Consider the following 14911-nt stretch of genomic DNA (forward strand, 5'->3'; position numbering starts at 1 on the left):
TGGCATGATGTTTATGTCCTGACAGATTCAATCCAAATTCCCAATAGTTATAAAGAAAAGCCTAATAGCAGTAAATCCACCTCCAAAATATTTTAAAATTTAGATCATCAAATTATCTTCAGCTAACCAGCAAAAGTACACTTTAGATTTGTATAAGCTATACATGGCTAGTTTGGCAAACTTCAATCAACTAAAGCATTTCAAATAGGTTCACCCTTGCAACACCAATTGAAATGATAAAAATATATTTACTATTCATGTCTCATTAATTTACTTAATTCTTTAACATATTTTCTTGGGTAAATGCGTGTTAAGACAGACCCATTCCCTGATTGTATGCTGCTGTTTTATAAACCAATTTATCTTCGGGAAGGTATAACCCATAGCTGAAAACACAAGTACAAAGGATAAACCTTCTTTCACTGGTGAAATTGTTTCTTTGCATTTCTTAAAGACTATACTTCTTTCTGTTTTTCTTAAAGCTGTCTGGACTCAAATCTTAATTTCCATGAAATTGCATTGACTATGGTATTAGACTTCATACATAGTCAACTTTGAATTTTACTCTAATTAATGTAAATATATCTTTGTGTTGTACAGGAATTGCAAGCTGCCTTGGAGTTACAGTGTATTCAGAACAATCAATTAACTGTGGCTTTAGAGCATGAACAGTCAGCAAACAGTAATCTCCGTAAAGAACTCCAAATTGAACATTCTCGCTATGAGGCTTTATTATCCAAGGATCAGAATAAACTGTTGGAACTGCAGAAAAATTTAGATATTGAAAAAAAACAAAATGCAGACATGTTAACTGCCTTGAACCATGAACGTGTTTTGACAGAACATCTGACTATGAGATTAAATGAATGTGGGTCTTGTAAACATAAAGATTCATTGCAGGAATTGCAAGCACAGTTGCATTTAGAAAGGTCCAATTCTATGAAACTTTTGGCTATAATTGAGAAATCACAGCAGCAGATATTTGATTCAAAGAAACAGATGGAAGAAATGCATCTGCATTGTAAAGACTTTCAACAAGAACAATCTCTCCAAAACACTGTTCAAATTACAGGGTCAATGATGCAAAATAAAAAACAAGATGTTGTTCATACTTTGGAGGTACAAAGAGAAAAAGAAGCACAAACAAAAATGGGGTGGAAACAATCAACGAGAGATCAAGAGATCAGGACAGTACAAGTAGAAAGAAAAATGGCACAGGAGCAACAAACTGAATGTCACTGTCTAAGCGCACTTCTAGAAGCTCAAGAAAATCAAGTAAGAATATCCTTTTTTGGGGGGAGGGTTACCTTAGTAGTATAATGCATTTTGCATATAAAAGAATCTACATAGAGCTTTAGATTTTGTGGGCCAGCCTTTAGATCATCTGTGCAAGGGCTACTTACGTATTTGGAACAGATTGCTCTGTTTGAAGTCTTTGAGTAAAAAACATTGATTGATTGATTGATTGATTGATTGATTGATTGATTGATTTGTATTGAATTGAATTGAATTGTGTCCTACTTTTATTATTTTTATTATTTATTTATTATTTTACTGTTATTAACACACCTAATACATATTGTTCTTATTTTCCCCACAACAATCCTGTGAGGTGAATAGGACTAAGAGAGAATGACTGGCCCCAGGTCAGCCAGCCGCTGACTCTCATATAATCAATACAATAAATGTATTTTATACATACGCACATACATAAAATTAAAAATGATTGAGTCCAAAATAGAACCCTCTACCTTTGTTCCTTCTACTTTCTGCGAAAGAGGTTATCAGCAAGAGAAGACTATAATTGTTAATTTCCAGTAGATATCACATTAATTAAAATCTCCCATTGTCAAGTTTTTAATGTGGCACAGAAGGATTTCTTCCATTTATTGTGCTGTCTAAGGTAACCTAATAAACTCACAATAATATCATGTTTAAAATAATGAATCCTATTGATTCCACTTTTATAATTTCTTTCACTCTCTACATAACCTTCTACTCCTTTGATTTCCTCTTGTCTCCTGCACTGTTGATGTAAGGAGTGGCAGAACCTGGGGATGCAGTTAAAGGTGGGATCACCCTAAAATCCCTAAGTAACCACAAGTGAACTAAGTCCAACCTTCCTTGAATTCTGTTTACCCGTATCTAAATCCAAGCATGTGTTAATTATCAGTTGAGAATTACTGTGCGTAAGCAATAAATCAGTTTAATTGGCACTTCAGGTGTGGACCTGATCTTTTGCTCTTGACAAAACTCTTGCTGAGACTCTTGGTCTTAGTCCTTACTGATACATTCAATTCTGGGCTTTCTCTGTCCTTCCCCTTTTTCTTCAATTTAATGCTTTCTTGTTGAGAATAGTGAGATACCTGCTGAGCACATACTTCCTGGGTCCATGAGATGTAGCCCACCTTTTTCATGAATTCTTTGTGTAAAAGATCCATGATCAAGTAACTCAAAGATAGCAGCACAATCTACAGTATATCACAAAAGTGAGTACACCCCCTCACATTTTGTAAATATTTATCTTTTCATGTGACAAATGACACTTGGTTACAATGTAAAGTAGTGAGTATACAGCTTGTATAACAATGTAAATGTGCTGTCCCCTCAAAATAACGCAACACACAGCATTAATGTCTAAACTGCTGGCAACAAAAGTGAGTAAATCCCTAAAAAATCAGCCAAATTATTTAATTCGTTTTAATCTATTTTAAATTTTGTATTTATATGTTTTATTCTATGGCTGTTCACCCCCCTGAGTCCTTCGGGAGTAGGGTGGTATACAAATAATAAAATAAAATAAAATAAAATAAAATAAAATAAAATAAAATAAAATAAAATAAAATAAAATAAAATAAAATAAAATAAAATAAAATAAAATAATAAAATAATAAAATAATAAAATAATAAAATAATAAAATAAAATAAAATAAAATAAAATAAAAGATACTGTCCAAATGGGGCCCAAGTAGCCGTTTTCCCTTTCTGGTGTCATGTGACTTGTTAGTGTTATAAGGTCTCAGGTGTGAAGGAGCAGGTGTGTTAAATTTGGCTCTTACTCTCTCATACTGGTCACTGGAAGTTCAACATGGCACTTCATGGCAATGAACTCTTTGAGGATGGGAAAAAGTGAATTGTTGCTCTACATAAAGATGGCCTAGGCCCGTGTTGGTGAACCTATGGCACGCGTGCCGGAAGTGGCACGCAGAGCCATGTCGCCCGGCACGCATGGCATCGCCCATTCTACTTCTGGGTTTCCAGGGCACACATGCGCACCAACCAGCTAGTCTGCTGGTTACTGGTGCGCATGCGTGTGCAACGATCAGCTGGCCTTAATGTCTTAGTGCGCATGCGCACCAGCTTTGCCGTCATTGCCCGCATGCAGCCCCGGGACTCCGTCCTTTGCCAAATAATGTCCTCATTATTGCACTTAGGGGTGCACTCACTTTTGTTGCCAGCAGTTTAGACATTAATGGCTGTGTGTTGTGTTATTTTGAGGAGACAGCACATTTACACTGTTATGCAAGCTGTATACCCACTATACGTTGTAACCAAGTGTCATTTCTTCAGTGTTGTCACATGAAAACATACTTAAATATTTACAAAATGTGAGGGGTGTACTCACTTCTGTGACCTACTGTATATAGCTAATTGTTGACTTCTAGAATCCTGTTCCTCTTACAACATGTGAAAAGATTTTATCCTGATAAGTGGAAAAATTACCAAAACAATATTTATATTCCCATTTTTCTGCCCAGGACCTTGTAGACTTTGAAAGTCTTTTTTAAATTGTCATTCATGTTGAATATTCAGAGGGATAGATACCACATTTTGCAGCCTCAGCAACCTGTTCATCATATTCTGGTTGTCCCTGTGATATATAATAACAGCTTGGCATACTCAGTCCTTATTTCTCTTAGCACAACTATCACAAGATGCCTCTTGTACCTCAAAAGGTTCTTTGTTTCTCTGTATATGACTGCAGAAGGATTAATACAATTTTAAAAAATCTCAGGATACTCAGAGGTTGAGAAGTATATTTCAAATAATATTTTTGTCAATTAAAAATCAATAACACTGACAACTTCCCTCTGTTTATGAATATTGTGCATATGCATTATTGGATATAATACAAATTACTGTATTTTTTATTTCAATAGAATGAGTCCACGTTACAATATTTACATAACTGTGTGAGATTCAAGGAATTGCAACAAATGCTAGAAGATCTGAAGAATCAAGAAATATTATTAAAAAAATATAACCAATTTCCTTCAAAAAATAATTATGCTAACTTAACTTTTACAACTGATACTGTAAGATTGCATGTTGAACAACAGATATTGGAAAACATCAGAGAACAGCTGGTTCTTGTTGCTGCATATCTTTCTGAGTTCATATATAAAACTATAGACAAGTGAGTATTCTTTTAAGAATTCTCTTTGTTTTAGAAACATCTTCTAGAAATTGGAGAAATAAGGGTAACTTATTCATTCTAACAATTGGACACGCTGTCTATACCTTTCAAGAAATATCAGTTTACTTGGAAAAAAATGTTAACAGCAATACCTGATATTATATTTAGATTAGCGATACTTAATCAGAAAGCTTTAATTCAATGATACATGTAACTCTGCTTTCTTTACTGAATATTAACTGCTTTCCAGATTTTAGGCAAGTGCTCTATGAAGATTCTGAGTAGCAGAAATTGTCCCCTGGCCAAAATCACTTTTGAGGTTGGCTGGTGAATATTAATTTTATATGACTGCAAAGTTCTATATAAGATTAGTTAATTGTTTTATACAAACTTATTATCTTTAGTTAAGTTGCTCAAGACTAAATATACAGAATTATATATTTGTTTTTTGGGACAGCTACTTGTCACATAGCTACCTAGATTAAAGTTTTCTGTCTTGTATTTAACAGAACAGTAAATTGGTCTGCATCAAATGATGAAATAGTTGCAGCCTTACTTCATATACTTGAAATCAAAGAATTACTGGCTTCTTCCAAACCTGTGGTAAGAGGGTACATTTTCTTTTCATAGATAACTATTTAGACTTAAGTTACAGATTTTAATTTACAGAAAACCAGCTAATATCTCATAACTTCCAATAGGATAAAAATATTTTATTTTAATTATTTATATCCTGCTTTTATTATTTTTACAAAACTCAAGACAGCAAACATATCCAACACACTTTCCTCTTCCTATTTTCTCCACAGTGATAAAGCTGTGAAGTATCACATCAGTTTTGAATTAGTATTTCAGTGAATTGCGATCTAAATCGATATTAAAAATGGCAAGAAAACTCTCACAGTAGCAACATATTTTTCCAAGCTTTGTGGTTTGAAAAGCCTCTGTAGCAGAATCTTGGCATAAGCCTATGATCTTGTCCTTTAAAACCGTAGAGTGTCTAAAATAAATTAACTATTCTTATATTATTATAATACAAAATTTTATATTACTGTATATATGTATGTGTGTGTATATATATTTTATTATAAAAAATTAAAAAATCATATTAAACTACTTCCCTCCCCTCCCCTCCCAAATCTTTCTCTGGGAAATTAAATGAGTGTGTGTATGTGTGTGTGTGTGTGTGTGCGCGCACGCACACGCTGCCAGGTGGGAGAGTTCACAAGGGGTGTGGGGGAAATATTATAAAGGTTGGGGAGGGTGCACAAGTGTATAAGGAAAGCTTAGGGATAGTGTGAGGGAGGCAGAGAGAGGGAGGGTGTGCAAGGGTGCAAAGAAGCAATGCTTGGGAAGGGTGCACAAGGATGTGTGAGTGGCTGGCACAAGTCTAGAGCTGGGTGCACAGGTGCAAGAGACTTAGGCCAGCAACTTGCAACATTCCATACCGGCTTCCCCATTGACTTTCTGGAGAAGCCAGAAGAGAAGTTTACAAGGGGTGATCAAGTGGTAATGGGCACTGCAACTGGTCATAAATGTGAGCCAGTTACCAAGCGCCTAGATCAGGGGTGTCAAACTTAAGGCCGGCGGGCCGGATCAGGTCTATGGGAGGTTTAGATCTGGCCTGCAGGGCTGCCTTGGAAACAGTGAAGGACCAGCCCTTGGTGGCTCTGTTTTTGCTGGCAGAGGGCCACAGGAGGCTGTCCAGGCCGAAAATGGAGCCCGGGGGACCACACATAGCCCCCCCCCAAGCAGGGGTGGGTTCTACTTACCTTTACTACTGGTTCACAAAATAAGACGGGGTCTTATTTTTGGAGAAACACAGTATATATTTACATCGTTGAATTAAAGCAGTTTTGTTGTATTATGAAGTTTGTATCACATTATTTAAATGTTACATTTAGATTATCCCTACAAGTATAATTCACACTGTGCAAGCATCAGAAGGGTATATTTACCAGGATAAGCGTGGTTTACAGAATGGTTTGAAAGGAACAAACTATGCAGCAACCAAAACAAATGTGCCAGAAAATAAGCAAACTGTGATGTCTTCCAGCCCAAAGGTAAACAACACTGTAACTATATTTAAGTTATGTGGTCATGTGATTATGATCTGGTGCTTGGTAATTGACTTGCATTTACCACAGTTGCAGTATCCTATATCACATCATCATCACTTGCAACCTTTGCTGTTAGCTTCCCCTAAGCAAAGTCAATCGAAGAGCTGGTAGGAAAGATTCTGAGTTGCTATAGTACAGGGCTCCCCAATCCCTGGTCTGTGGACTGGCACCAGTCCGCGGCATGCCAGAAACCGGTCCATGCAAATAAGTGAAATCCCACCCAACAGATGCAGGCAGCACACAAACCACGCCCCCTCCAGTCCACAGAAAAACCTCCACCGAACGATCCCTGGTGCCCAAAAGGTTGGTAAATCGCTGAGATTCCCATGGCTTTTTCATCTGAGAATTCTGGGGATGTTACACTCCATATTCATGTGGAATTGCTGCACCCCCCCATGGCAGCCACCTATGCAGCTTCCCCTATCTCACAGCAGCCAACTCCAGGCCCACGGTGCTCATGCCACATCTACACAACCTTGTGCCTCCAGCAGCAGTTACCGCATGGCTGTTGTGACTCAGGCCCAAGTAGGTATTATCAGACGCAAACAGTTCGAAACAAACAGACTTTATTAGAAGAGCTGAGAATTAACTCATTCTCAGCGTAGTCCAAACTAAATCAAAGCAAATTCTTCATAACACAATTCTTCAGCCTTATCACTAATCTTGGTCTAATTAGGCAACCTGCCAAAAGCTTTTCTTGGCAAAAGTTCAGAAGCAGAAGACGCCAACAAGAAATAAATGCAGAAAGACAAGAAACCAATCTATCAATGTTGTTTTCTGACAAAGAGGCCAAGAGCCATTGCTGGTCTTTTAAGCCTTATGGGAGGGGCCAATCATCTCTTGGCCCTACTCCCAAGTCGTCCTTTTGCTTTAGCTGCTCTTGCCTTCTGGCAGCACTTCTCATGCGTGCACTAGGAACAGGCTCGTCCTGTTCCTCTGCCTCTCTGCTGTCAGCCTCTGGAAGCTCCGGAGTCCGCACATCACTCCCAGATGGCCCTGGCCCCATCTCTGCCTCTGACGTAGAGCCCTCATCTGGGCCTTCCCCAGCCTCCAGGACTGGCCTGTGTTCTTCCTCAGCCTCCTCACTGTCTGACTCCGCTGCCAGCTCTGCAGGACCACAACAATGGCAGCAGCCACTCCCTGGTCCCATTCACACTAGACATCCACATACCCTCCTACATTCTTGCAAACCCTTTTAAATAAGGCCAACACAGGATCTTATTTTTGGGGAAACATGGTAGATGGAAACAAATTATTATGGAAACATAAGCAGTTCACAAGAAGTATTTTCTGAATAGTTTCTTAGCTCCCCATAAGAAGACTCATGGTCTGACCACTCGCTCCTTCGACTGGACTTTCTAACCGCTGCACCCCGCCGCAGGGAGGCGGGACCGACCAGGTGGTTCCGCCCCAGGCGCCTGATGGACCCTGATAGGTTCCAGATGGAGCTTGGGCCATTTCCTGAGACTCTGGCTCATGACTCGACTGAGGACCTGGTGGCCGCCTGGGATAGTGCGGCTGCCGGGGCCTTGGACCGTGTTGTGCCTTTGCGGCCTCTGACCCGGCACCGAACTCACCTAGCTCCTTGGTTCTCCGAGGAGCTCAGGGAGATGAAGCGCCGGAAAAGACGCCTGGAGAGTAGTTGGAGGACCAGTCGCTCCGAATCCGACCGAACACTGGTGAGGTCTCATATTAAGACCTACCTAGTGGCGATAAAAGCGGCGAAATCTAGTTATTTTGCCGCTCTTATCGCGTCATCAGATAATCGCCCGGCCGCCCTGTTTAGGGTGACCCGCTCCCTCCTCCATCTGGAAGCGCGGGATGACCCCTTGCAGGGCCGAGCCGAGGACTTTGTGCAGTATCTGTATGACAAAATCGCTCAGATTCGGGAAGGACTGGCCTCTGACTGGGTATGTCCGGACGGGATGACTGAGGCAGGTCTTGAGAGTGTTATCTGGGGGGAGTTCGATCCTGTGGCTCCCGAGGACATGGACAGGGTCCTGGGACGGCTGAACGCGACCACATGTTTATTGGACCCGTGTCCCTCCTGGTTGGTACTGGCTTCCCGGGAGGTGACACGAGGCTGGCTCCAGAAGATTGTTAACGCTTCTTTGAGTGAGGGGGTCCTGCCGGCCGCTTTGAAAGAAGCGGTTGTGAGGCCCCTCCTCAAGAAGCCCTCTCTGGATCCGGCTGTTTTGGCTAACTATCGTCCAGTCTCCAACCTTCGCTTTGTTGCGAAGGTTGTTGAGAGTGTGGTGGCGCAACAGCTCCCCCGGTACCTGGATGAAGCTGTCTATCTAGACCCGCTCCAGTCCGGCTTCCGGCCTGGGCACAGCACGGAAACGGCATTGGTCGCGTTGGTGGATGATCTCTGGAGGGCTCGGGATAGGGGTTGCTCCTCTATCCTGGTCCTGTTAGACCTCTCAGCGGCTTTTGATACCATCGACCATGGTATCATGTTGCACCGGTTGGCGGGGTTGGGGGTGGGGGGCACCGTTCTGCGGTGGTTCTCCTCCTACCTCTCTGACCGGTCGCAATCTGTGTTGACGGGGGGGCAGCGGTCGACCCCGAGGCACCTTGCTTGTGGGGTGCCACAAGGGTCGGTCCTCTCGCCCCTTCTGTTCAACATTTATGTAAAGCCGCTGGGTGAGATCATCCGTGGCTTTGGGGTGGAGTTCCATCAGTACGCTGATGACACCCAGCTGTACATCTCCACCCCAGGCCACCCCAACGATGCCCTTGAAGTGATGTCCCAGTGCCTGGAGGCCGTGCGGGCCTGGATGGGGAGAAACAGGCTCCGACTCAACCCCTCCAAGACCGAGTGGCTGTGGCTTCCAGCGTCCCGATATAGCCAGCTGACGCCATCGCTGGCTATTGGGGGCGAATCACTCGCCCCCACGGAGAGGGCTCGCAACTTGGGCGTCCTCCTGGACGCACGGCTGTCTTTAGAAGATCATTTGACGGCCGTGGCCAGGGGGGCTTTTTATCAGGTTCGCCTGATACGCCAGCTGCGCCCCTTTCTAGATCGGGACTCTCTACGCACAGTCACTCAGGCACTAGTCATTTCCCGCCTGGACTACTGCAACGCTCTCTACATGGGGCTCCCCCTGGGGTGCACCCGGAGGCTCCAGCTGGTCCAGAACGCGGCCGCGCGGGGGATTATGGGGGCGACGAGGCGCTCCCATGTGACACCTCTCCTGCGCGAGCTGCACTGGCTCCCAGTGGTCTTCCGGGTGCGCTTCAAGGTGTTGGTGACCACCTTTAAAGCGCTCCATGGCTTAGGGCCGGGGTATTTACGAGACCACCTTCTGCCACCAATAGCCTCCCACCGGCCAGTACGCTCACACAGAGTGGGCCTCCTCAGGGTGCCGTCCGCCAGACAATGTCGGCTGGCGACCCCCAGGGGGAGAGCCTTCTCTGTGACGGCGCCCACCCTCTGGAACAACCTTCCCCCAGAGTTACGTATAATAACAGACCTCCGGATTTTTCGTCGGGCCCTGAAAACCTATTTATTTCAACAAGCTGGGCTGGCCTGAGTTAAATTTTAAATTGATTTTAAATTGGGTTATCTTAATTTCGGCCAAAATATTTAATTATTTTAATACTGTTCTTAAATTTTGTATGCTTTGTTTTTATCTTGGCTGTGCACCGCCCTGAGTCCTATTTGGAGAAGGGCGGTATAGAAATTTAATTAATAAATAATAATAAATAAATAATTATTATTTTGCTTTTATTTTTTATTTAGATACAAAAGCTATATCGTAAATATTTGAGAGCTGAGAGTTTTAGGAAGGCCCTGGTTTATCAGAAAAAATACCTTCTTCTGCTTTTGGGTGGATTTCAAGAATGTGAACAAGCAACATTGTCCCTGATAGCACGCATGGGCATTTATCCTTCTCCTCCTGATCTAAATGTTTCTGTAACACGAAGCCGTTTTTTTACCAAATTCAGATCTGCAGTTCGTGTAGTCATTGCAATATTAAGGTAACTTATCTTTAGTACTTTTTTTCCCCAAAGGGTTTACATTAATTAATTATTTCCTAATACTGGTTTACATAAGAAACTTCTGCTAAATAAAAATTCTTGCAAGTCCAATGGAACTAATGGGATTTAAATGGTTGGTTAACAAGTAAAGCTTTAATCCATTGTTTCCTTGTTTTTTAAAAACAAGGCAAGTATAAGAAAGCAAAATATTGTGGTTGAGCAGCACTTGTAAACTTCTATAATTAATAGTTAATATAGAAATATTATCTTGTGTGTTGTTTCAAGTTACTCATTAATGTTTGTCTTTTTCTATCTCTAAAGATTAAAGTTTCTAGTGAGAAAATGGCATAAAGTAAATAAGAAAGAAATGCCACTGGAAGCGATTTCTTCTAGCCTTGGACGCAATTCATGTGAGAGTTTTTTCTGATGAATCCTATAGCTTTGGTGTAATTGTTAGTAAATCATCTCTTAAGTAAACTGAAAAGTAAAGTAATGATATATACATATGTTTCAGTTTGATTGATTCTGAGTAAACAAAATAAGATTTTATTTTGCTGCAGAAATTGAAAAAGTGTAATTATTAACAGAACATATTCTTACTTTTTGCAAATGATATGAGACAGAGGTTGTTAGAGAGCAATGGAGAGATTCAATGGATGGCTTAGCTGCCTTAAATTGGGGGTATTTATATAGCAAAATTATATCTATATGAAGATCTTGTGAAATCCGTCACTTGCTTATAACAAATAGGTACATCATATTTCTTTTCTGTATGATATTTTGATAAAATAATTGGATATTTGCTCCAATTACAATTTTAATTCAGTTTTATTAATTTGAATGTGAAAAGAACACATGACTGTTATAGGCAAATTAGCATTTGTATGCCAATATATGCTATATTCTCAAAATGTATTGTCACTAGCAATATTAAAATCTTAAGCCATTGTTTATTTCTTACATAAAAACATTCTAAATTAATATATATCTTAATTCAGAGATTTTCAAACACCTTCCTCATAATAAAATTAGTATCATTGAAGTTAGGGTTAGGCAGGAAATAAATACACTACTTTTAATACTTTATTTATTTATATTTATATTTATATTTATATTTACATTTACATTTCATTCAGCCGTTGCCTTCAAAAAGGGACTCTAGACAAGTAGCATTATACAGTAAGACATCAAAATATAAATCAATATATTAAAAAATTAAAATATTAGTTAAAATTTTGAGTTAAAAATTTTAAATTATACATTTTTAAGGAGGCAGGAATAATTAATCCTGTTAAAAATTGGTTGACAAAGGCAAAGAGATGGTTTTCATGGTGCTAACCAACCCCACGACTATGCACTCCTTTGGGCTCCCCACACAAGATCACAGAGCTGCATTTTAACCCCTTTTCAGAAGGCCAGGAGAGTGGGGGGCTGCCTTACCTTCAGAGAATGAATATTCCATTGAGTAGGGGCAGCAGCAGAAAAGGCTCTCTTCCTAGACTTAGTCGAAATTCTTTAACTGATGTCTACAACATACTTTCCCTGCTTGATTGTGTGGGATGGGATGATGTGATGGGACGAAGCAGTTTTCGTAGGTAGCCTGGCCCTATGCCATGTACGGCTTTATGGTAATAACCAACACCTTGAATTGGACCCAGAAGCAAACTGGTACCCAATGCAGTTCGTGGAGCAGAGGTGTTACATGTGCCTTTCTTTGGGCATCTAGTATACTATACTAGTAGTATAGTTCACAGGGCTGCACTTTGCACCAGTTGAAGCTTCCAGATACTTTTCAAGGGTCGCCTCATGTAGTTGCAGGATACCAAATGGGAGGTGACAAGGGCATGACTGATCAAATTGAGAGCCTCCCTGTCCAGGAAAGGAAGTAACTGGCACACAACATGAAGTTGATCAAAGACCACCCTAGCCACAGCTTCCACCTGCTCTTTGAGCAAGAGTCATGAGTCCAAGAGGACTTCCCAGTTACGCACCAGGTCCATCTGGCATAGTGCAACCTCATCCAAGACTAAGGATCTGGATATACAGCCACTCCATCTTCAGCTGACGTCTGTTGTTCCCCATCCAGGCACCAATAGACTCCAGGTACCACAAAATAACATCTACTACATCATTCACTTATCCCAGGATAGAGATATATAACTGAGTCTCATCAGCATACTGTTGAAACATCATCCCATGGTGGCAGATGATCTTGCCCAGCAGTTTCATGTTTAATTCCACAGGGCTTGGTGTGGATGTTAAAAAGGATTAGAGAGAACCCCATGGCACCTCACAAGGGGCTGTGAATTGGACCTGTCACTTCCTGTTAACACCGACTGGAACTGGAGAAAGGAGGTGAACAAGTGCAACGCTGTCAATTCCCTAAATCAGTCCCAAAGGATACCATGGTCAATAGTTTCAAAATTGTTAGCTACCTCATCATTACCTGTGCTAATGCTAGTGAGGACAGGAAATCCTGCCAATTTTCCTCTCATTCCTAGACAGTTTTAGGTTCCCCAGTGCTAGCAGTGCTAGCATACCAGTGGTGGGTTGCTACCGGTTCAGGAAAACCAGTAGTAGCGGGAGGCTCCGCCCACCCACCCAGATGTCATCAAATACGCTCTGCACATGCACAGAAGTGGCGCACGCGCGAGCAAACCAATAGCAAAGGTAAGTGAAACCCACCACTGTAGCATAGATAAGACTAGCAATGATGAAAGGGTTTTCCCTTTCAAGATGGGATTTCTTCTCAATTATGTCACATGACCCAGCAAAAGAGCAGCCTGTCCTCCTTCCCTATCCTGACCTCCTTGAGCTCTGAAGATCTCAAAACATTAGTGTGTGATTGTGATGGTGGAGTACAGAGGAGCCACATAGGGCTGTGGGCAGGAAGGAAATAGAAGGTATCTCACAGGGTGGGGGGAAGCCTTGGAAGGCCCAAAGCAGGTGGGCTTGTTTCTGTATTAGGCCTTCCAGGGCCTCCCCCTCCACAAGGCATCCCATGCTCCACTTAATGCATTTATTTAACGAATGCATTGGGGAAAGCAGTGATGGGGCAGTTGTTAATGAGGTGGTTCGCTTAACAGCCCTTCTGATTGCAATGGGCAGGATCTGTTATGGTCGTAACTTGAGGACTACCTATACATACAGTGTTTATTGCACAATAGAATGTACTATATTATTCATGCTTATTTTTCTTCATTTGTGAGGAAACAGCTATAACCTGAAATTTTCACAATTCAGATTAAAATTTTACATTGCTTAAAACAGATCCTGTAGCTAGTTTAGAAGTACTAAAGCAGCAACAGCCCTTCCCAAGTTACGCTGCTTCAGACGGTCAATACTGCAACAGAAATAATCTCATGAGACTTGCAAGCTGCACAGTTAAATCCTTACACCATTTACATAACAGGTTAGTGCATATCTTACTTCACTGTATGTGTGTCTTCTGCAGGATTATTTTTACTAACAATATTATAAAAATATTTATATTATGCTTAACTAGAGTCTTGTTCAGTTCTATAGATAAAATCTGTTTATTTATATCAAAATTATTTTATCTACATGTAATTATTTTATTTCCATGTTTATGAATGGTATAGCTTCAATGGTATGATTCAAGTACTTGTTGATAAAAAGTACATACAATATGAATAAAGTTTCATATCAAACTTAACTAGGAAAACAAGTCTTCTTTTTAAATGTTTGTAATTGCTATGAATTTGATTGTCTTTAATAAAGCCATCTTTATCCTATCATATATCTTACTGATTACATTTCTTTTTTAGTTTCTAGAATTTCTTTCAGTCATGCAATTGTTAAAAAGTAGCAGCATGGCTTCCATGAAAACAGTGCCATTGTTTTATCTTAGGCCACATACTCACAAGCACATAGAAAGGTTTGCAAATTTTACTATTGCAAATTTTACTACTAGGAAATAGTAAATAGTAATAGTAAATCTCACACATAAACACACACAAACAAAATCAATTCCCCAAATGTCTAGCAAGATTGCCTTGAGAGAGAGTTCAAATCCAAAGCAATAGGCATAAGAGAGGTCAGGAAAAGTTCAAGAGTCCAAATTTCATAGCAGGGTTGTCATCCAGGTCCAGAATCAGTCACAAGATTTCAAACTGTTGCCTCCAACAAAAGGGCTTGAGCTTACTGCTCTTTTTAAATAGAAGCAACCCTGGGGTTCATTTGGAAGGACGAGGTTCCTTTCTCGGAAGGAGCCTTGTAGAATACTTTTGCTCACCTCTGCTCTCCACACAGCAAGCCCTTGCATTGGGAGAACTGCAGCCTCATTTGTTCTCACCACCTTCAGTCCAGGGCACCTACTGTATGTGGTCTGCTGCACCAGCTGACTTTCATGTCTTTTTGATTTTGCTGC

At 40.8% G+C, this 14911-nt stretch overlaps 1 protein-coding gene across 1 annotated transcript in view; it reads left to right on the forward strand.

Moving 5' to 3' along the window:
• Positions 1 to 14911, forward strand: part of LOC139309058 (pericentrin-like) — a 133698-nt gene that overhangs the window by 86033 nt on the left and 32754 nt on the right. Inside the window, exons 34-40 of the mRNA XM_070933136.1 lie at positions 601 to 1275; positions 4161 to 4417; positions 4927 to 5020; positions 6322 to 6480; positions 10283 to 10521; positions 10843 to 10931; positions 13792 to 13933. Of these exons, the coding sequence (XP_070789237.1) occupies positions 601 to 1275; positions 4161 to 4417; positions 4927 to 5020; positions 6322 to 6480; positions 10283 to 10521; positions 10843 to 10931; positions 13792 to 13933 (1655 nt within the window). The remainder of the gene's footprint in view (positions 1 to 600; positions 1276 to 4160; positions 4418 to 4926; positions 5021 to 6321; positions 6481 to 10282; positions 10522 to 10842; positions 10932 to 13791; positions 13934 to 14911) is intronic.

This window comes from Pituophis catenifer, unplaced genomic scaffold, assembly GCF_029215685.1.
Source record: "Pituophis catenifer annectens isolate HBS135680 unplaced genomic scaffold, rPitCat1.0.hap2 SCAF_1, whole genome shotgun sequence".
Classification (NCBI taxonomy): Eukaryota; Metazoa; Chordata; class Lepidosauria; order Squamata; family Colubridae; genus Pituophis; species Pituophis catenifer.